This window comes from Hylobates moloch, unplaced genomic scaffold (assembly GCF_009828535.3).
Source record: "Hylobates moloch isolate HMO894 unplaced genomic scaffold, HMol_V3 SCAFFOLD_24, whole genome shotgun sequence".
Lineage (NCBI taxonomy): Eukaryota > Metazoa > Chordata > Mammalia > Primates > Hylobatidae > Hylobates > Hylobates moloch.
In genome coordinates, this window is record NW_026652299.1 from 16,668,834 (window position 1) to 16,691,239 (window position 22,406).

General features: G+C 39.5%; 1 protein-coding gene across 2 annotated transcripts in view; it reads right to left on the reverse strand.

The window, feature by feature from the left end:
- The window catches only part of RAB3GAP1 (RAB3 GTPase activating protein catalytic subunit 1), a 120,029-nt gene that overhangs the window by 77,905 nt on the left and 19,718 nt on the right, over positions 1–22,406 (reverse strand). For both annotated transcript variants that reach the window (XM_032146029.2, XM_032146028.2), the window contains exon 4: positions 1,100–1,232. In XM_032146029.2, coding sequence (XP_032001920.1) covers positions 1,100–1,232 — 133 coding nt within the window. The remainder of the gene's footprint in view (positions 1–1,099; positions 1,233–22,406) is intronic.

The window sequence follows — 22,406 nt, forward strand, 5'->3', positions numbered from 1 at the left end:
ATTGCACACACTTCCCTCTTCCTCTTAAAGTTCTCATATTCACATTCTGGCTTGATTATTTTCTTTTGCTGTATAATTGCCTTCAATATATGTATATATGGTTAATGTTATCCTCCCTGATTTATGAATCTGAATGTATATGTTATCTAATTGTTTTGTTTCTAAGAAGAATATATATAATAGAAAAGGTAACATAACTCTATTCTTAAACAAGAAAAAGCACAGATTTTTTCAGGTCTGAGCTTACGAATGATAATCTATTATGATCAGAAAAAGTTTAACACATTCTACCTATTTATTTGCTTAGTGAATGAAGAAGGGTATTTGACTGGCAGCTCTAAAGTTCACGTTTATTCAGTATCTTGCTTACTCACTGTTATGCACTAGTTTATGTAAGGACAGAAGATTTTGGATGATTTGACCTATTAACAATTATAGACACCATTTATTGAGTACCTGGCATGGGTCAGGTACTGAGATACTTGCTTATGTACAATTTCTCATTAAATCTTCACTTAGCCCTCCAGGTAGTATTACTTCATTTTACAACTGAGATAACTCAAGCTTAGAAGGGGCAACTAACTAGCAAGTAGAAAAAATAAAATTTTAATCCACTTGTTTTGACTCCAAAATCTGGAGTAAATCCAAAATACTACCCTCTAATCGACAGATTTTCCTTTATTTGTAATCCTTCAAAGCCAAACTTTACTTGCTTAATTCTCCTTCTGTAATCTCCCAATTAAAAGTGATCTTTTCTCCTCTGAATTCCAACAGAAGTTTATCTGTACTTCAGGATGCACTTATCACTTTCTACCTATTACGGTTACTTACTTATCTATCTTATCTTCCCTACTGGAATGTAGGGCTTGGAAGAGTACTTGGTACATGTTAGGTACTCAATAAATATGAGCTGATTTAATTAATTGAAAAATGAATGACACTGTAATTCATCCTCTACCTCAGATGTGGTGAAACAACTTTGCTTATGTAAAACAGTTCCAGAGAAACTGACACTATGGAAGAAAACTAACTTAATAATTCAAAATTACAGCCACTCTTAAAAATCAGAAGTTAATATTATTATATAGAAATAACTTACCCTCTAATAACTCATCCTTTCCTTCTTTATCAGTGGACTCTTGTACAAGATAATGATGAGTGACTGAGAACTTGAAGTCAGCAAAGGAAATTTCATCTGATTTCTCTTCCCATGTGCCAGAAGTAAATATACCCTATATGTAACAATAAAATGGCAAAATATTTACCTTAATCAATAGCTATCATTACATTTACTAACGACAGGAATATTTTCCCTTTTTTCTGCCCTATAAATATCCTCCATACAATCAAAGAAAAACATAAAAGTGAATGCAACCAAGAGAAAATTATTTTATAAATGATTTATCAGTGTTCCTTTAAAAAGAAATTTCTCCTAGAATATTAACTATCAAGTGACTTACAAAGATTAATAACAATTTTTTCCAAGATGTCTCTACATAAAATCATGAACACATCAATATATATTAATAACACAGCATATAGCATTATTTGACACCAGAAATTGCTTCATAAAGAAGCAGTCTGCACAATCAATTTAAGTGGCATGACACCTGTAGCACTTATTTAACAGATTCCTGCTTCTTTATCAAGCTTTGGCATTCAAGTCTTTCCATTTGAACAGCAACTTCTTGAATGAAAAACATATATTAAGAGTTCCAAAGAGCTCCTTACTTACACATAACCCTAAGCATAAAAAAGGATTTTTCCCACAGAGCTTCTAATCTCCCATAGCTATTTTTTCCAATGGAGAGGTAAACAGTCATTACAGCATAGCACCACATAAGGCAGGAAATACCAACCAAGCAACTAGCCAAGCACAGATAGCCCCAAACTAGATTGAAAATATATAAGCAATGAATCTGTGATTTACTATTTTAAAAATGTTTTCATGGCTATACCTAGTGTAAACATCTCAATTTTTATATATATTCCTGGAAAGATACTTATAATTCTAAATTAAATTAAATCCTATTTTAAGTGTCCTAAGTGTATATTATTACATAAGTACATCAAATATCAATCTTTTCATTAGTATTTGAACTGTCATGTACGATACACATCCAAAATCATAATCTTTTTATTATACTTTAAGTTCTGGGATACATGTGCAGAACATGCAGGTTTATTACATAGCTATACACGTGCCATAGTGGTTTGCTGCACCCATCAACTGGTCATCTACATTAGGTATTTCTCCTAATGCTATCCCTCCCCTAGCCCTCCCCTCCCCCAACAGGTCCCAGTGTGTGATGCTTCCCTCCCTGTGTCCATGTGTTCTCACTGTTCAACTCACACTTATGAGTGAGAACATGCAGCATGTGGTTTTCTATTCCCATGTTAGAGTGCTGAGAATGATGGTTTCCAGCTTCATCCATGTCCCTACAAAGGACATGAATTCATCCTCTTTTATGGCTGCATAGTACTCCATGGTGTATATGTGCCACATTTTCTTAATCCAGTCTGTCATTGACAGACATCTGGGTTGGTTCCAAGTCTTTGCTGTTGTGAACAGTGCTGCAATAAACATATGTGTGCCTGTGTCTTTATAGTAAAATGATTTATAATCCTTTGGGTATATACCCAGTAATGGGATTGCTGAGTCAAGGAAATAAGAGAGGACACAAACAAATGGACAAACAGTCCATGGTCATGGATGGAAAGTATCAATACTATGAAAATGGCCACACTGCCCAAAGTAATTTATAGATTCAATGCTATCCCCATTAAGCTACCATTGGCTTTCTTCACAGAATTAGAAAAAACTAAATTTCATATGGAATGAAAAAAGCGCCCATATAGCCAAGACAATCCTAAGCAAAAAGAACAAAGCTAGAGGTATCATGCTGCCTGACTTCAAACTATATTACAAGGCTACAGTAACCAAAACGGCATGGTACTTTTTACCAAAACAGATATATAGACCAACAGAACAGAACAGAGGCCTCAGAAATAACACGACACATCTACAACCATCTGATCTTTGACAAACCTGACAAAAACAAGCAATGGGGAAAGGATTCCCTATTTAATAAATGGTGTTGGGAAAACTGGCTAGCCATATACAGAAAACTGAAACTGGACCCCTTCCTTATACCTTATACAAAAATTAATTCAAGATGAATTAAAGACTTAAACATAAGACCTAAAACCATAGAAACCCTAGAAGAAAACCTAGGCATATTAGCAAAGACTTCATGATTAAAACACCAAAAGCAATGAAAACAAATGCCAAAATTGACAAATGGGATCTAATTAAACTAAAGAGCTTCTTGCACAGCAAAAGAAACGATTATCAGAGTGAACAGGCAACCTACAGAATGGGAGAAAATTTTTGCAATCTATCCATCTGACAAAGGGCTAATGGATCCAGAATCTATAAAGAACTTAAACAAATTTACAAGAAAAAACAACCCCATCAAAAAGTGGGCAAAGAATTTTAATTTTTTTTCTTTTTTTTTTTTTTTTTGAGATGGAGTCTCACTCTGTCACCCAGGCTGGAGTGCAGTGGTGTGATCTTGGTTCACAGCAACTTCCGCCTCCCAGGTTTAAGCGATTCTCCTGCATCAGTCTCCCATGTTGCTGGGATTACAGGCATGCACCACGATGCCTGGCTAATTTTTGAATTTTTAGTAGAGACAGGGTTTCACTATGTTGGCCAGGCTGGTCTTGAACTCCTGACCTCAAGTCATCTGCCCACCTCAGCCTCCCAAAGTGCTGGGATTACAGGCATGAGCCACCACACCTGGCCAAAAATCATAATTTTTTTGTGTGGGGTAGATTTCTTTACCATGAGGTTGACCTGTGTTAAATCAAGGCATCAACTGCCTATACCAAAGTCTCAAGAGGCAGTAAGTAATATGATAATGTACATAAGAGCTTGTTTTGCTAGAAGAAATGCCCAATATAAAGCAGTTATGGCTAAAACTAGGTAAAAGAAAGTCCAGAAAAGAAGAGAGAAATCCCTTTTTCAAGTTTGCAGTAAATCTTTTAAAATGATACAGAGATACTGTCTCACCCTAATTTTGGATTCTGGTACTGTTGTCAACCTTACCAACAACAATCTAGAGGAAGATCTGATTGTATTCAATAAAGACAAGGCATCCAAGTTCTGTCTCTAAAACAGACTCAACTGATAAACAACACTCTAACATCCCATATTCAATTCCATTAGGATATAGTCATTTGATACCAATTTCCAGTATGGCATGTATCTGCTATGCGAACCGAAATGACAATTCTAGTTCATCAAAATTGACCTAGTAATTCATTAAAAATTACCTTTGAGGATCCTAACCAGAAAATAAAAAGAGATAAATGTATAGATTTAAAAGAAAACTGTCCCTATTCACAGATTACCTGATCATGTATGTAGAATATCCAAAAGAATCTACAAACAAATGATTAAAACTGATGAGTTTACAAAGTTATGAAATTCAAGGTCAATATATAATAACCGTCTGTATTTTTATATACTAGCAACAAATGCTTGGAAAGAGAAATTTTTAAAAATACCCCTTACTACCATTAAAAAAAGAAATTATCTAGGAATAAACCTAATGAAAGATGAGCAAAAACTCTACCTAAAATACTTCAAAACACTGCAGAGAGATATTAAAGAGCCAATAGAGATTCATCATATACATGGATTGGAAGATAAAACACTGTGAACACATCAGTTCTCCCCAAGTTAATCTGTATATTCAACATGATCCCAATCAAAACATCAGCAAGAGGCATTTTGTAGAAATTGACAAGTTGATTCTAAAACTAATATGAAAATCCAAAGAACCTAGAACAGCTAAAATAATTTTGATGAATAAGTATGCTACCTGATTTTAACACTCACTTTGCTACAATAATTAAGACAGTACAGTATAGGCATAAAGATAGACAAACACATCAATGAAATAGAGTCCAGAAATAACATTCGCACTTATACCTGACTTCACAACAGAGATGCCATTGGAATTCAGGGGGGAAATAATAGTCTTTTCAACAAACGGTCCTGGAATAATTAAATATTCACATGGAAGAAAACATGAGAATATCTTGGGATCTTGCAAATACCTTGGGATAGGCAAAGATTCCTTTGACCAGACACAAAAAACACTAACAATTAAAATTAAAAATAGAGAAAATGAACTTCAGCTAAATAAAATTTGTGCTTATCAAAAGACACAGTTAAGAAAATGATTAAGTGGCTGGGCACAGTGGCTCACACCTGTCATCTCAGCTCTTTGGGAGGTCCATCAGGGAGGATCACTTGAAGTCGGAAGTTCGAGACCAGCTTGGGCAACAAGACCCTGTCTCTATAAAATAATTAGCTGGGCATAGTGGTGTGCACCTGTAGTCCTAGCTACTTAGGGAGGCTAAGGCAGGAGGATCACTTGAGACCAAGAGTTTAAGGCTGCAGTGAGCTATGATTGTACCACTGCACTCCAGCCTGGGTGACAAAGCAAGACCCTATCTCTAAGAAAAAAGAAAAAAAAAAAAAAAAGATTAGGGAAAGCCATGGACTACAGGAAAAACAAAATGCATACCTGAAAAAGCACTTGCAACCAGGATATATGAGGATAATAAAAACAAATTGAACAATCCAAATTTTTTAATGAGCAAAAGACTTGAATAGACAGCAGAAAGCGCTATGAATGACCAATAAACAGTAATTGTGATTAATTACTAGATGACTACTATCAATAGTCATCAGTGAAATGCAAATTAAAACCACAATGAGATTCCATTTCATGCCCAACAGAATGACTAAATATAAAAATCTGACAACGCCAAGTGTCACAGAGAACACAGAGGAACTTGAAATCTCATGCACAGCTAACAGCATAAAATGATAAAACACTTTGGAAAAGAATTTGCCAGTTTTTAATAAAAGTAAACATGTAACTACCCTAAGACCTAGCAACTCCACTCCTAAGAATATACCCAAAGAAAGGAAAGCAGATATCTACAAAATTCTCTAGAGAAGCTTTGATAATAATAATCCAGAAATGGAGACAATTTAAATGCCCACCAATAGGAGAAAGGATAGTGTATTGTGGTATAGTTATAGAATAAAAAGAATGATACATACTATATGGGTGAATTTTTAAATCATCACGTTCAGCAAAAAAGTTAGATACGAAGAGTGCATACTGTATGAGTCTATCTGCAAAAAGCTCAAGAACAGGAAAAACTAAAATATACAGTGAAAGAAGTCAAAACTGCAGTTACCTCTGGGATTGAGAAACAAGCCATCTTTCTGGGATAACTAAAATGTTCTATATTTTGATACGAATGGTGGTAACATGGGTATATACATTTGTTAAAACAATTACATACATGAGTTCTGTAAACTTTGCTGTGTATAAATCATAACCCAACAAATAAAAAATTCAATAAAGTCCGGGCGCGGTGGCTCACGCTTGTAATCCCAGCACTTTGGGAGGCCGAGGCGGGCGGATCATGAGGTCAGGAGATCGAGACCACGGTGAAACCCCGTCTCTACTAAAAATACAAAAAATTAGCCGGGCGTGGTGGCGGGCACCTGTAGCCCCAGCTACTCGGAGAGGCTGAGGCAGGAGAATAGCGTGAACCCGGGAGGCGGAGCTGGCAGTGAGCCGAGATCGCGCCACTGCACTCCAGCCTGGGTGACAGAGCGAGACTCTGTCTCAAAAAAAAAAAAAAAAAAAAAAATTCAATAAAATATCCCTTAAAAATGAGATAAAGAAGCAGTGGAAAAATAACTTCTGAGGAAAATGTGAGGGTTGGTGAAAGGAAGATGCTCTTTTTCCGAAAGAAAAGACAGTAATGGCAATTATGTAACAACAGCATGGTACTAATCATCATAACTTGGCACCAACAATCCTTTCCACTTATCTTTCAACCTACTCAATAAACATTAGGTAACTAAGATAGAGTCTAAGCCATAACTTTGGAAGGCCAAAGACCTCAGTAAGATAAAGATCACTGCCTTAATTAAGCCCTTCACAATATGTTTCCTGGACTGTTTTAATAGTCCTCCATCCTTCTTCCACGTGGTTATCTTCCTAAAATACAAATCTGCTATTTTTTCCTCCTCCACTTAAAATATTCAACAGCTTTCCATAATCTATAACAGTGACCTCTATCGGTAAAAATCTGATTATACACCTCCATATATTTTTTATTTCCAATTATGTATTATAGTATTACACATATTGTATAAAAACAAAAAACCTGACATTAAAAGGATATAAAAATGTAACATAATTGGAAGTTATAATATACAAATGTTTCAACACGAGCACCTCCAAGATAGCCAAGTTTCTCACGTTGGTGGAAATACAAAGCTTACAGATCTGACCCTATTCCTTTCCAGTTTTACCCCCACAGCTACCTTCCATCTTCCTTGTATTACAATTATGCCTAACAACTTGTTTTTCCCCAGAGGTGTGCTTTCTTTATACACCTGTGCATAGGCTATTCCTACTGCTCTTCTCTACTTCATTCTTTCAGTATACTTTTAACTCATTGTTCAAAACTCAACCTAAATATTAATTCCTATAGAAAATCTGCCTTTGATTATTTTCAAGCAGTTAGTGATTATTTCTCAGCATCTTGTTCAAATACAAGAACGATACCTTATTCTAATTATTTATTTATATGTCTATTTCTCCACAAGATTGTGAAAGGCAAAGACTATTGTTCTATTCATCTTTGCAGCCTGGTACTTAACCGTACCTACATGCTTAATACATATTTAGGGAGTTACCGTTGTTCAGTATTAATAATAACCCCTATAATTTCCAAAGGTACTAGAAAGTATTTCCTAACTAGTATGCTAACCAGTAACATACTGGATATCCATATATTTGAGTAATATATACACTGTGATCTAACAAGCTGAAATAGTAAACAACCCCATCCAAAAGGTATTCCTGTTTTCAACTGCTGCAACAACTAGATATCCACATGCAAAAGAATAAAGTTGGATCCTTTTCTTACTCTAGACTTAAAAATTAACTAAAAATGGATTGCAGATCTAAATGTAAGAGCTAAAACTATAGATACCATCAAGAAAGTAAAAGGATGACTCACAATGATACATGCTACAATATAGAGAATGGGAGAAGATGTTTGCAAATTATGTACCCCATAGGGACTTGTATCCAGAATATATAAAGAACTCTTACAACTGGATAAGGAGAAGACAACCCAAATTAATTATTGTTTTTATTTTCTGAGATGGAGTTTCACTCTTGTTGCCCAGACTGGAGTGCAATGGAGTGATGTTGGCTCATTGCAACCTCTGCCTCCTGGGTTCAAGCAATTCTCCTGCCTTAGCCTCCCAAGTAGCTGAGATTACAGGCATGTGCCACAACATCTGGCTCATTTTTTTATTTTTAGTAGAGACAGGGTTTCACCTTGTTGGTCAGGCTGGTCTCGAACTCCTAACCTCGGATGATCCACCCGCTGTGGCCTCCCTAAGTGCTGGGATTACAGGTATGAGCCACCGCACCCGGCCAACAACCCAAATTTAAAATGGGCAAAGGACCTGAAAAGACATTTCTCTAAAAAAGGTATACTAACAGCCAATAAAAACATCAAAAGATGTTCAACATCATCAGCCATTACAAAAATGCAAATCAAAACCACAATGAGATACTACTTCATATCTACTAGGATGGCTATAATTAAAAAAAAAAAAAAAAAAACCCGTGTCGGGTACAGTGGCTGATGCCTATAATCCCAGTACTTTGAGAGGCTTAGGCAGGAGGACTGCTTGAGGCCAAGAGTTTAAGACCAGCCTGAGTAACAATGAGACTCCATCCCTAACTGAAAAACAAAAAAAAAAAAATTTTTTTTTTTAGTGTGTTGGTACATGCCTATAGTTCTACCTACTTGGAAGGCTGAGGCAGGAGGATCACTTGAGACCCAGGAGTGTGAGGTTACAGTGAACTATGATTGTAGCACTGCAATTCAGCCTGGGCAACAGAGCAAGACCTTGCCTCTAAAAAAACAAAAATAAATGTAACAAGTGTTTCTCAGAGTCTTATACATGGCTGGTAGAAATGTAAAATGAAAGAGCCACTCTGGAAAACAGTCTGACAGGTCCTCAAAAGGTTAAAAACAAACATAGGATCTAGAAACTCTACTCCTAGATATACAGCTAAAAGAAATAGAAACATGTCCACACAAAAACTTAATGCGATGAATGTTCATAGCATTACTCACAGTAACCAAAAGGTGGAAACAACTCAAATTCCCATCAATAGTCAAAGATAAATGTGGTATACCTCTACGATGGACTATTATTCAGCAATGAAAAGCAATCAGCCCTCCATATCTGCAGATTCCACATCCTTAGATTCAACCGTGGGTTGAAAATATTCAGAAAAAAACATCAATACAATTTAAAATAATATATATGTATTTTTAAATACAGTATAACTACTATTTATACAACATTTACATTGTACTAGGTATCATAAGTAATCTAGAGAGGATTTAAAGTATATGGGATAATGTGTGTAGGCCATTTGCTAATATGCCGTTTTATAAAAGGGACTTGAGCATCCAGGAATTTTGGTATCCACAACAGGGATAGGGGAATGATGTCTTGGAACCAATCCCCCCAAGGATACCAAGGGATGACTACACTGATAAATGTTACAATATGACAACCCTGGAAAACATTATGTTAAGTGAAAGAAGCCAGTTACAAAAGTGTACATATTGGCCGGGCATGGTGGCTCACGCCTGTAATTCCAGCACTTCGGGAGGCCGAGGCAGGTGGATCACCTGAGGTTAGAAGTTCGAGACCAGCCTGACCAACAGAGTGAAACCCCGTCTCTAAAAATACAAAAATTAGCTGGGCATGGTGGCAGGCACCTGTAATCCCAGCAACTTGGGAGGCTGAGGCAGGAGAATCGTTTGAAACCAAGAGGCGATCTGCCCGGCTGCCCCGTCTGGGAAGAAGTGAGGAGCGCCTCTACCCGGCCGCCCCGTCTGGGAAGAAGTGAGGAGCGCCTCTGCCCAGCTGCCCTGTCTGGGAAGAACTGAGGAGCGCCTCTGCCCGGCCGCCCCGTCTGGGAAGTGAGGAGCGCCTCTGACCGGCCGCCCCGTCTGGGAGGTGAGGAGCGCCTCTGCCCGGCCGCCCCGTTTGGGAGGTGAGGAGCGCCTCTGCCCGGCCGCCCATTGTCTGGGAGGTGAGGAGCGCCTCTGCCTGGCCGCCCCTTCCAGGAAGTGAGGAGCCCCTCTGCCCGGCCACCACCCCGTCTAGGAAGTGAGGAGCGCCTCTGCCCGGCCACCCCATCTGGGATGTGGGGAGCGCCTCTGCCCGCCCGCCCCATCTGGGAGGTCTACCACGGAGGCCAGAAGCAATGTGGGGGCTGGACGTGGTGGCTCACGCCTGTAGTCCCAGCACTCTGGGAGGCCAAGGCGAGTTGATCACTTGATACTAGGAGTTCGAGACCAGCCTGGCCAACATGGCGAAACATATGAAAAATACAACAGACAAACCAACCAACCAACCCAGCAACAACAAAACAGGTCTACCCTGGAGTCACACTCTAATTTTTTCTATTTTACTCCCTTTCTGATCTTTTATCCCACTTTCTTTTTCTTCCTCTTCCTTCTTCTTTGTCAAATAGAGGATTGAGTTATTATCATTGATCCATACAAAGTCCCTCTCTCATTTATTTTCTTTAATTCCCACTCCACATTTCTATTTCCCGTCTTCCCATGTGCAACCTTCCTAATATGTTTGATATGTATCTTTTTGTTTGTATGTATTTTTAGAAAATGTTTATTGTTTTGTGTGCAAAAAAAATTAATTAAAAAAAAAAAAACCAAGAGGCGAAGGTTGCACTGAGCCGAGATCACACCATTGCACTCCAGCCTGGGCGACAGAGTGAGACTGTGTCTCAAAAAAAAAAAAAAAAAAAAGTGTGCACATTATATGATTCCATTTATATGATATGTCCAGAACAGGCAAATATATATAGAGAGAAAGCAGGTTAGCTGTCGTGTAGGGTTAGGGGAAAATGGGAAGTGACTTCTAACAAGTATGGAGTTTCTTTAGGTGGTGGTGAAAATATTCTAAAATTGATCATGGTAATGGTTGACAACTCTATCAATATACTAAAGACCACTGAATTATATGCCTTAAATTAGTAAATTTTATGGTATATAAATTTTATTTCAATTAAAATCTTCATTCATTCATTCATTCATTCACTGTTTGAGACAGAGTCTCGCTCTGTCACCCAGGCTGGAGTGCAGTGTCATGATCTTGGCTCACTGCAACCTCCACCTCCTGGGTTCAAGCAGTTCTCCGACCCCAGCCTCCTGATTAGCTGGGACTACAGGTGTGTGCCACCACATCTGGCTAATTTTTTTATTTTTAGTATAGATGGGGGCTTTACCATGTTGGCCAGGCTGGTCTTGAACTCCTGATTTCAAGCGATCCACCCATCTCAGCCTCTCAAAATACTGGGGTTACAGATGTGAGCCACTGCACCCAGACCAATTAAAAATTTACACTGAGAAGATTCTCTTTTAATCACAATATTTTGTATCTGTCTAATCTGTCTTAAAAGAACCCAAGCGGTTTATAATCCGAATGTGCAGAAATCTTTAAAAATAAAGAATACTCACTGAGGATTTCATCTATTTCTGGAATAAAATAAATCAAATGTTTCTTTAGTCACAAGTAACCCTAGAACTATACATTTTTCAAGCAGCTTTCCTAAAACAAACATGCAATTATGCTCACAAAGTTGTATGCAAATAAAAACCTAGCTCTCAATTCCAACAGATATATGGTCTGCTGGTGACAACAATAATCCCAAAAGACAGCAAAAGTGTGGAAGAACACTTTAATCTAGAAGGTTGACTTTCCTCTCACCACTCATACATATTGTTATGGAGATTTGATATATATATATATATTTTTTTTTATATTTTTGGAGGGAGAGGCGGAGTCTTGCTCTGTCACCCAGGCTGGAATGCAGTGCCACGATCTCGGCTCACTGCAAGCTCCACCTCCCGGGTTCACGCCATTCTCCTGCCTCAGCCTCCCGAGTAGCTGGGACTACAGGCACCCACCACCATGCCCAGCTAATGGAGATTTGCTATTTTAAGGAATTCTTCTGTGCTGTGACATAGATATAATATGTAACATGGTCTTAACACTAATGAACATTTGCTTCATGGCAAAATTTCCAGTTCAGTATATGTATTATGCAGACATGGATATAGATATTTTGACCATGACAATTTGAGATTAATAAATAGTTTCTAATCATTGAACAAAAACAACCCAGTCATCTAGATACATTCCACTCTATACAGGTGGCCTGGCTGGCCTTCAGCCTGGATCAAGATCATCCCACTAAAAGCACAAAAGCACAGAAAGGAATGATATCAAGGCTCAGTCCAAAAGCTCTTTTGTACGCAACTTTTGACTTTCATTCCACAGGGGAAATTCAGAAACAAAGGGGAACTTGAGATAGTCCTTCTTCAGTCACCAAGAACCACAATTCATCCAGAGAACATTCAACTACCTAAGAACTGTCACAGGAAGAGATCCTGAGCAAATGGGACATAGCCAACTGTTAAGTGAAAAACCAGATCAAATATAAGAAGAAATCCTCAGGGAAAAGAATTAGCCAGGTATTGATTCACGTAGGCATAAGGTACATTGGTTAACACAAATAAGCCTTCTTTAAAGGAAACAAGTACCATTTAGCATCGTTTCGGGCACTCAGATCTAATAGGCACTTGGGCCTACCTTAGCAGTCAAAATCTATACTCCTTTCTCAGCCAGCCTGGCTTCATTTTAAGCCTGTGTGTTTTATTTCCTGATCTGACCTTCTCCTCTGTATATATGATCTTCTCATCTCATAAATATGTATCACATTTATGTATATCCACCAAGGATTTTAATTACTCCAATTGCATATACTTGAAGTTCATTATATTTTTTAAGTAAAAGCAGACTGTACGAATTAATCTCCTGCTCTTCAAGATAGGAACTCACTCACATCTGCCAAGTACCTACTAAGCCAGATAATTCATGTGTGTGTACCCCTGTGCATACAAAATTAAACTTACATGAGGTTAAGTATTACCTCATTTTATAGATGAGAAAAGTTAAGAGACTGAAAAATCTGTCCCATGTTACCAAACTATTAAGTGGTAAACTGATTTACCATATCATTTACCAGTAGGGTAAGTGGACATGACTAAGGACATAATTAAAGACATGATTAAATGCCAGATAAGTAGGCCATCAGTAGATTCGTGAAGAAAATTGGATCCCTGTTAGCCTTTAGGTAAGGTAAAACTGGTAAGAAAGAACAGACGAGGATTCGGGGCAGGAAATTGAACAGCAAATTTAGGAAACAACTCAACTCAGCTAAAGTTCCCTATAGGGGAGAAAAGAAAAAAGATGGAGAAATTAGAAGCCTATGAATATCAGTCCTAGTTCAGACTACCCTGTAGGCAATGGAAAGCCACTGAAGGCTTCTGTGAAGTCTCATAATATAATGACAGCATTAGTTCAGGAGAATTCACTGAACACGCTGGAAGGAGAAAAACAAATGAGAAAGAGAAGGTAAGGAAGGGGAAAGCATGGAGAAGTAAGGAATAAAGACAATCAGAAAGTAGTATAGGGGCCAGGTGTGGTGGCTTAGTCCTGTAATTGCAGCACTTTGGGAGGCCAAGATGTGAGGACCACTGGAGCCCAAGAGTTCAAGACCATCCTGGACAACATGGTGAAACCACATTTCTGGCTGGGCACAGTGGCTCACGCCTGTAATCCCAGCATTGTGGGAGGCTGAGGCGGGCAGATCACAAGGTCAAGAGATCGAGATCACCCTGGCCAACAGGGTGCAACCCTGTGTCTACTAAAAATAAAGAAAAAATTAGCCGGGCATGGTGGCACATGCCTGTAATCCCAGCTATTCAGGAGGCTGAGGCAGGAGAATTGCTTGAACCTGGGAGGCAGAGGTTGCAGCAGTGAGCCAAGATCGTGCCACGCACTCCAGCCTAGGCGACAGAGCGAGACTCCATCTCAAAAAAAAAAAAAAAAAAAAGAAACCACATTTCTACAAAAAATAAAAAAATTAGTGAGGTGTGTTGGCACATGCCCGTGGTCCCAGCTACTCTACAGGCTGAGGCAGAGGATCACGTGATCCCAGGAGGTCGACGTTGCACTCCAACCTGGGCAACACAGCAACACTCTGTCGAAAGGAAAGGAAAGGAGAAGGAAGGAAAGGGGAGGGGAGGGGAGGGGAGGGGAAGAGAGGAAACTAATATAGCCCAGTGATTGCAGAAGGAAATAATGGGGGGATATTTGTCCTACCAGAATGTATAACAAATTTATAGTAATTAAAATAAAATGATCTATATAGGAATAAACATTATTCAGAATTCAGAAATAGATCCAAATACATATGGGAACTCAGTACATAATAAAGGGAACATATTCAATGGGACAGTTTGGAAAAGTTGGCTATCCAATAGCAAAACAAAAAACAAAAAGTCTCATTTCACTCACAAAAATTAATTCTAAGTAGAATATCTAAATGTTAAAAGAAAAAATCTTTGTTTAGAAGTACTAAAAAATAGAGAATTATAAATTTATCATAGTAAGGTCAAGAGACCCTTTCTACATACAGTATGAAATCTAGAAGTCATAAAGAACCTCACTGCTTAAAAATATAAACTCTTGTTACATTACATATAAAAATCAAAATGGATCAAACATCTCAACATAAGAGTTAACAACTATAAATCTCTTAGAATTAAACAGGGGAAATCCTTCATAACATCTGAATTTGCAATGATTTCTTGGACAGGACACCAAAAGCACAGGCAACAAAAGAAAAAATAAAATGAATTTCATCAAAATTAAAAACTTTTGTGCATCAGTACACTATCAACAGAGTGAAAAGGCAACCCATGAATGGGAGAAAATATCTGCAAGTCATATATCACATAGGGGATTAATATCTAGAATATATAAAGAACTCTTAAAACTCGACAACAAAAGAAATAACCCAATTGTAAAAATAGGCAAAGGACTTCAATAAACATTTCTCCAAAGAACATAGACAAATAGGCAATAAGAACAGGAAAAGATGCTCAACATCACTAATTATTGGGGAAACGCAAATCAAAACCACAACCACTTCATACTCATTAGAATGATCATTATTTTTTTGAAAAACAAAAACAAAAAAAAAAACAAGAAACACCAGGAAATAACAGTGTAGAAATTGGAGCCCTTGAGCATTGCTGGTGAGAATGTAAACTGCTACAACCACTGTAGAAAACAACGTGACGTTTCCTCAAAAAAATTAAAGAGTTACTATAGGACCCAACAATTTCACTTCTGATTGTATACCCAAAAGAGGTGACACCAGCAGTTTCTTGGGTTTGTTTTGATAGAGATAGGGTCTCGCTATGTTGCCCAGGCTGGTCTCAAACTCCTGGCCTCAAGTAATCTTCCTGCCTGGGCCTCCCAAAATGCTGGGATTATAGGCATGAGCCACCATGTCCAGCCTACACAAAGGAACTGAAACCAAGTAGAACATAAACTTGTAAAACACATGTTCACAGTAGCATTATTCACAATAGTCTATAGAAGCAACAGATGACAGATGAATGAATGGATTTGTTGTTGTTGTTGTTGTTGTTGTTGTTGTTGTTGTTGTTGTTGTTGAGATGGAGTCTTGCTGTGTCGCCCAGGCTGGAGTGCAGTAGCTTGATCTCATCTCACTGCAACCTCCACCTCCCAGGTTCAAGTGGTTCTCCTGTCTCAGCCTCCCGAGTAGCTGGGACCCCAGGCGTGAGCCACCATGCCTGGCTAATTTTTGTATTTTTAATAGAGATGTGGTTACGTCATGTTGGCCAGGCTGGTCTCAAACTCCTGACCTCAGGTGATCCACCCGCCTTGGCCTCCCAAAGTGCTGGGATTACAGGCATGAGCCACCGTGCTTGGCCAATGAATGGATTTTAAAATGTGGTATATACATATAATGGAATATTATTCAGCCTTCAAAAGGAATGAAATTCTGACACATGTTACAACATGAATGAACCTTGAAGATATTACTTCATGTTTCATGTTAAGTGAAACATGTCGGACACAAAAGGACAAATATTGTATGATGCCACTTATGTGAGGTTGTTATTGTTTAATGGGTAGAGTTTGGGATGATAAAAAAGTTCTAGGCCGGGCGCGTGGCTCACGCTTGTAATCCCAGCACTTTGGGAGGCCGAGGCGGGCGGATCACGAGGTCGGGAGATCGAGACCACGGTGAAACCCCGTCTCCACTAAAAATACAAAAAATTAGCCGGGCGTGGTGGCGGGCGCCTGTAGTCCCAGCTACTCGGAGAGGCTGAGGCAGGAGAATGGCGTGAACCCGGGAGGCGGAGCTTGCAGTGAGCCGAGATTGCGCCACTGCACTCCAGTCTGGGTGACAGAGCGAGACTCCGTCCCAAAAAAAAAAAAAAAAGTTCTAGATATGGATGATGGTAATAATTGCACAACAATGTGAATATATTTAATGCCACTGAACTATACATTTAAAAATGGTAAATTTTATATGATGTACTTTGCCACAGTAAAAATATATATAAACTCTTGTGAAGTATAAGACATTCAAAGAAAAATGACAGACAAGGGAAAATATCTGCAACCCACAGAGTCAGCATTCATAAAAATATAAAAGCCCTTGTACAATCCAATGAGACAGTAGAAAATTGGACGGCATATGTAACATGCCATCAAAAAGGAAATTCTAATATCTAATAAACACTAATGAATGCTCAATGTCATCAGTGCTCAGGAAAATGTAAATAAAAATGAGATAGTTTTAGTCTGTTATATTAGAAAAAATATGAAAATAAACAGTGTGGACAGAGTGAGGATATGGGTGCTTTCATATACCATACGTGGAAAACGTATAAATGCAGTCAACTATTTTGGCAGAAAACATGGCTGTATTTATCAAAAATAAGAATCATGTCCTCTTTGACCGAGTAATTCCACTTTTAGAAATCTGTTACAGAAGGCCAGTCACGGTGGCTCAGGCCTGTAATCCCAGCACTTTGGGAGGCTGAGGCGGGTGGATCAGGAGGTCAGGAGATCGAGACATCCTGGCTAACATGGTGAAACTCTGTCTCTACTAAAAATACAAAAAATTAGCCAGGCTTGGTGGCACATGCCCGTATTCCCAGCTACTCAGGAGGCTGAGGGAGGAGAATCACTTGAACACAGGAGATGGCAGCTGCAGTGAGCTGAGATTGCACCACTGCACTACAACCTGGCGACAGAGTGAAACCTCGTCTCAAAAAAAAAAAAAAAAAAAAAAAGAAATCTGTTACAGAAATATTCATACAAATATGCAAGAGTATTCACAAGGAGGAGATTGGTGGGCTCAAATGAAAATGCCTAAAGAGACTGACACTGTGACTACACAATGAAATAAAAAAGTTTTTGATCCTATGACTCTCACGAATTTTAGTTCCTCACTCTCAAATGAGTAGATATTGTCAGATATTTGAGGAAAACCCCCATATGAAGGAAACAGTGACCCCCCCCAAAAAAGGCAAATATGCAAAAAAAAAAAAAAAAAAGGCAAATATGCAAGAGTATGTAGAACAATGCTTACCACCACAGTACCTTAAGTGCAAAAACTGGAAAGTAAATATTCTTCAATAGGAATATGTATAAACACATTATGATAATCATACAACAGACTACAATGCAAGAATTAAAGTAACAATAGATGTTTATGTCCTATCTTGCAAACATGCCAAGATACAGTTTTTAAAAAGATAACTGTAATAAAAAGTTACTGATCTTTTTTTCAAGGCATAATGTGCACACATGGAACTGTTAAAAGTTGTTCTGAAAAGTAGATGAATGGAGAAGTGATGAGGAAGGGACTATCACTTTTTTATACATATGTATCATTTGGTGTGGTTACTTTATTTTTGTAATTAAAGGTCTCTAAAATTTTTTAATGAAAGAATTTGCTACTCAAAAAGTAGAAAAGAAAGAACAAGGGAAACAATGGGGACTGACTCCATAGGACAGCCTTATAGGCCCTTAGACCTTGCCCCAAAATATTTCCCCATATAATTTTAAAGTGTTTACTTAGCTTTTCTTACATTTTACTGAAATTCCAGAAGCATTTTTTTTAAATGTTAAAAACTTGAGGACAACGATGCAAAGTGTGGAGTCCTGATTAGTAAGCAACAAGGAAGGGATCCCAGGTGGGGGAGAACAACTGTTCCAAGAGACAACTAATCACAAACAACCTGCTGGCACAACATTCTGTTCCCAAATACCTCGCCCGTACATGGCCCCTTTGGCATGACCCTATAAAACTTCCCTCCAGCTCCTGCCTCTTAGTAGACAGCCCCTTCTCTGCTGTGCTGCCAGTATCATATCTTCGTACTTTTCCTAATACGTACTTTCTCTAAATCTGCCTGTCTTTACTTAAAACTGTCTTGGTAAATCCTTTACTGCCCATGACACTGGCCCCAACCAGTGGCACCTGCAACATTTTGGTGGCCCATCTGGGGAGTGCTTGGGGACTGCTTGGGGACCTCTCTCTTACTGTCTCCCTTTCCTCTCCTCCAACTCCGACCTCTTGGTGGACAGTGTCCAAGCCCGGAGACAAACGAAGGTTCCTGGCCAGGGCCAGTAAAAAGATGTCTGACCCACCACCCAATCGGGTAAGAGTTCAAAGTTTGCTTTCTTTTCAGTCTTCTGGCAAACAAACTCTAACATTCCTCTGGCAATGAATGACAACTGGCCAGGGCCACTCCCTGGTGTAGCCTGAAGGCTAAGGACTGAACAGGTTTGGCTGCCTTGCCCAGAAGGGAGGAAGGCTCTCTCCTATCCTTTCTAGTCAAAAGTCCCCAATCCCTACATTTGGCATAAATGGCAGGCAGAAGCTAGACCAGGGCGAACCTATGCACATTTTGGGGGAAGTCAGACCCCCGTTTCTCACTCTAAACTCTCCCACGTAAGGCAGCCAATCCTCCTGCTCCAGACATCTTAAACCAGGTAATCCCAAACAGCACCAAGACAGTGAGTCTTCCCTCAACCCTTTCCCCTCCTACCTGGATTGAGCACCCAGCGCAATTCGTACCTAGACTAACCTGGGGTCTTTCAACTAGTGTTCATCCAGTGTAAGGCCCCAGTGCCAGGAGATACTTTCCAATAGGTGGAATGCCCCTTTGGAAAGTGCATCGAGAAGTCCCTCAGCAGATGTGAGTGGTTCCCTTATCCCTTGGTGGGATGCCCTGGGAGAAATTGCAGTTTGCGTCCCCAAGAGACATTTTTTACAGTCCCATCACAGGACGAAGCCCCTCAATTCCCTCAGACTCACCCCTGGGTTGAATTTTAAAGCACTGAGACAAATTTAACCCTCAGACTCTCAAAAAGAAATGTCTAATTTTCTTTTAGCATGGCTGCTATGCAAGAAATCCTCAAATTAACCTCCTCAGTCTTTTATAACTGAGAGTAGAATGAGGAGGACAGGGCTAAAGAGAAAGAAAAACACAGGAACACAAGTCAGGCTCAAGTGCTGGCTGCTTTATAAGCCCCCAGCCTCCTCCAGGTTGCCCTAAGGACACTCCTCCAGGTAACTGCCACCGGTGCAGAAGGCCAGGCCACTAGAAGGCAAACTGCCCCAATGAGATATATGGGAAAGAACCCTGTACAGCTTGCCCCTCTGTCACATGCTCAGCCATTAAAAATGGGACTGCCTAAAGGCCAAAGGGCCCCCAGGATAATCCCAACCACCGATAGCCTTGAGCTGAGGGGTCTCTCTGCTCTATCTCGCTTCCAAATCAGACATTGGCATCAACAAAACAAAGCCAAGAGCAACTCTGTAGGATGCAAATGAAATTATAAATTTCCCTTTTGGGTTCAAGAGCTGCCTACTCTGTATTAATCTCCTTCCCTGAGCAACACTCTTCCAAATCCTGCTGGGTAACGGGGGCAAATGCACTCCCTCTCTCTGTCCAAAAGAAAAAAATCACACCGCTTTATATTACTTAAGGGACCAATTACCATTCTCTCACCAGTCCTGGGTAATGTCTAAATATTCCACACCCCTTTGGGGCAAAAATATACTTTCCAAGATGGGTGTCTGCTTAATATTTGCCCAATCTCTGAATTCATCTTTCCCTCTAATAGCCCTATTTCTCCCAGGAAAGCTACCTAAATCTTTAACCAATAACTTCAATCTAGATAGTCCTATCCCTGGGCTTAAAAATAGCCCACACGTATTCAGACAGACCCTAGCAGGAAATCTAACTGGGCAATCTCTTGAAGGGGGATAACTTCTACAGTATGTAGACAACTCCCCTATCTGCTCCCCTTCACAGGCTCACACAGCAACATGTAATACAAACCATAACTAACAGAAGAAAAATAATTTCTGCCTAATTAAAGGTTATAATGGTAAACAGGTATTTTTGGTAAGGAAGGTTATAAAAAAGATATTTTATATGAGAAAGGATCTTGTATGGTAATTTCTTGTCCTAAAGTAAAATAACTCGTTGTTTAAAAATAAGGGATGTTCAGGACAAGTCAAAAAGTCCAAGTATATAATAGATGGTCTATGTAAGTCATGAGAAAATTATAACAGGAAATTTATAAAAAGAATATTGCATGTAATTAAAGCATAATAGTCTCTCTAAAATTGGTTCCCTATGTTGTGTCTAATTCAATTTAAACACTTTTTCATCAAGTTTAACTTCCAGGTTACCCAAATGGGCTTCCAATAAGGACAAAAAGTCACACTGCAAAAGGTTTTTTGTCTTTTTTTTTTTTTTTTTTTTTGAGACAGAGCCTCGCTCTGTCGCCCAGGCTGGAGTGCAGTGGCGCAATCTCGGCTCACTGCAAGCTCCACCTCCCGGGTTCACGCCATTCTCCTGTCTCAGCCTCCCAAGTAGCTGGGACTACAGGCGCCTGCCACCACGCCCAGCTAATTTTTTTTTTGTATTTTTAGTAGAGACGGGGTTTCACCATGGTCTCGATGTCCTGACCTCGTGATCCGCCTGCCTCAGCCTCCCAAAGTGCTGGGATTACAAGCGTGAGCCACCGCGCCTGGCCGGTTTTTTGTCTTTTTAATAACTGGCTTAAAAAACAAAACTTTATCTTCTAGAATTCTACAGTTTCACCTACAAATGATACTGCAAACGGGATATAAGTCTCTCCCCAATGATGCCTGCTATTTTTATGAATCTTCCCTGGATTCAGTTGAACGCTAGTTATGTCTTAACATGCTCCCCATCTCTGATAAGTCCCTTCCTCCAACAAGATCCAATATATGGCCGGGCACCGTGGCTCATGCCTATAATCCCAGCACTTTGGGAGGTTGAGGTAGGAGGATCACTTGAGGTCAGGAGTTTGAGACCAGCCTGGTCAACACAGTGAAACCCTGTCTCTACTAATACAACAAAGTAGCCAGGCATGGTGGTGCACACCTGTAGTCACAGCTACTTGGGAAGCTGAGGCACGAGAACTGCTTGAACCCTGGAGATGGAGGTTGCAATGGGCCAAGATCACACTACTAGATTTCAGCCTGGGCGACAAAGCGAAAGAAAGAAAGAAAGAAAGGAAGGAAGGAAGGAAGGAAGGAAGGAAGAAAGAAAGAAAGAAAGAAAGAAAGAAAGAAAGAAAGAAAGAAAGAAAGAAAGAAAGAAAGAAAGAAAGAAAGAAAGAAAGAAAGAAAGAAAGAAAGAAAGAAAGAAAGAAAGAAAGAAAGAAAGAAAGAAAGAAAGATTGATTCAATACAATATCCTAAGTCCCACAATCCAGGACAATGACCCACAGAGTCTCCTGACATACCAACAGCCATCGGCAGGGCCATTGCCATACCCATGGTTAGCAGGAAGTGGTTGGGAGATGAGACCTCTACCCTCAATGTCAAAGACTTGTCATTGTTGTTCTGTTGTGGGGGGGAATGTGGAGTCCTGATACATAAGCAACAACAAGGAAGGGGAGCATGTAGCCCCAGGAACATAATCTCATCCTGCATTTAGCCCCCTCCAGCTCCTTCCTCTTTGCAGGCAGCCCCTTCTCTGTTGTGCTGCACCTTGCACCCTTGCAACATATTTTTGTATCTTCATACTTTCTCTAATAAACCTTTCTTTTTTTTGAGACAGAGTCTCGCTGTTGCCCAGGCTGGAGTGCAGTGGCACGATCTCGGCTCACTGCAGGCTCCACCCCCAGGGTTCACGCCATTCTCCTGCCTCAGGCTCCTGAGTAGCTGGGACTACAGGTGCCCGCCACCTTGCCCAGCTAATTTTTTGTATTTTTAGTAGAGACGGAGTTT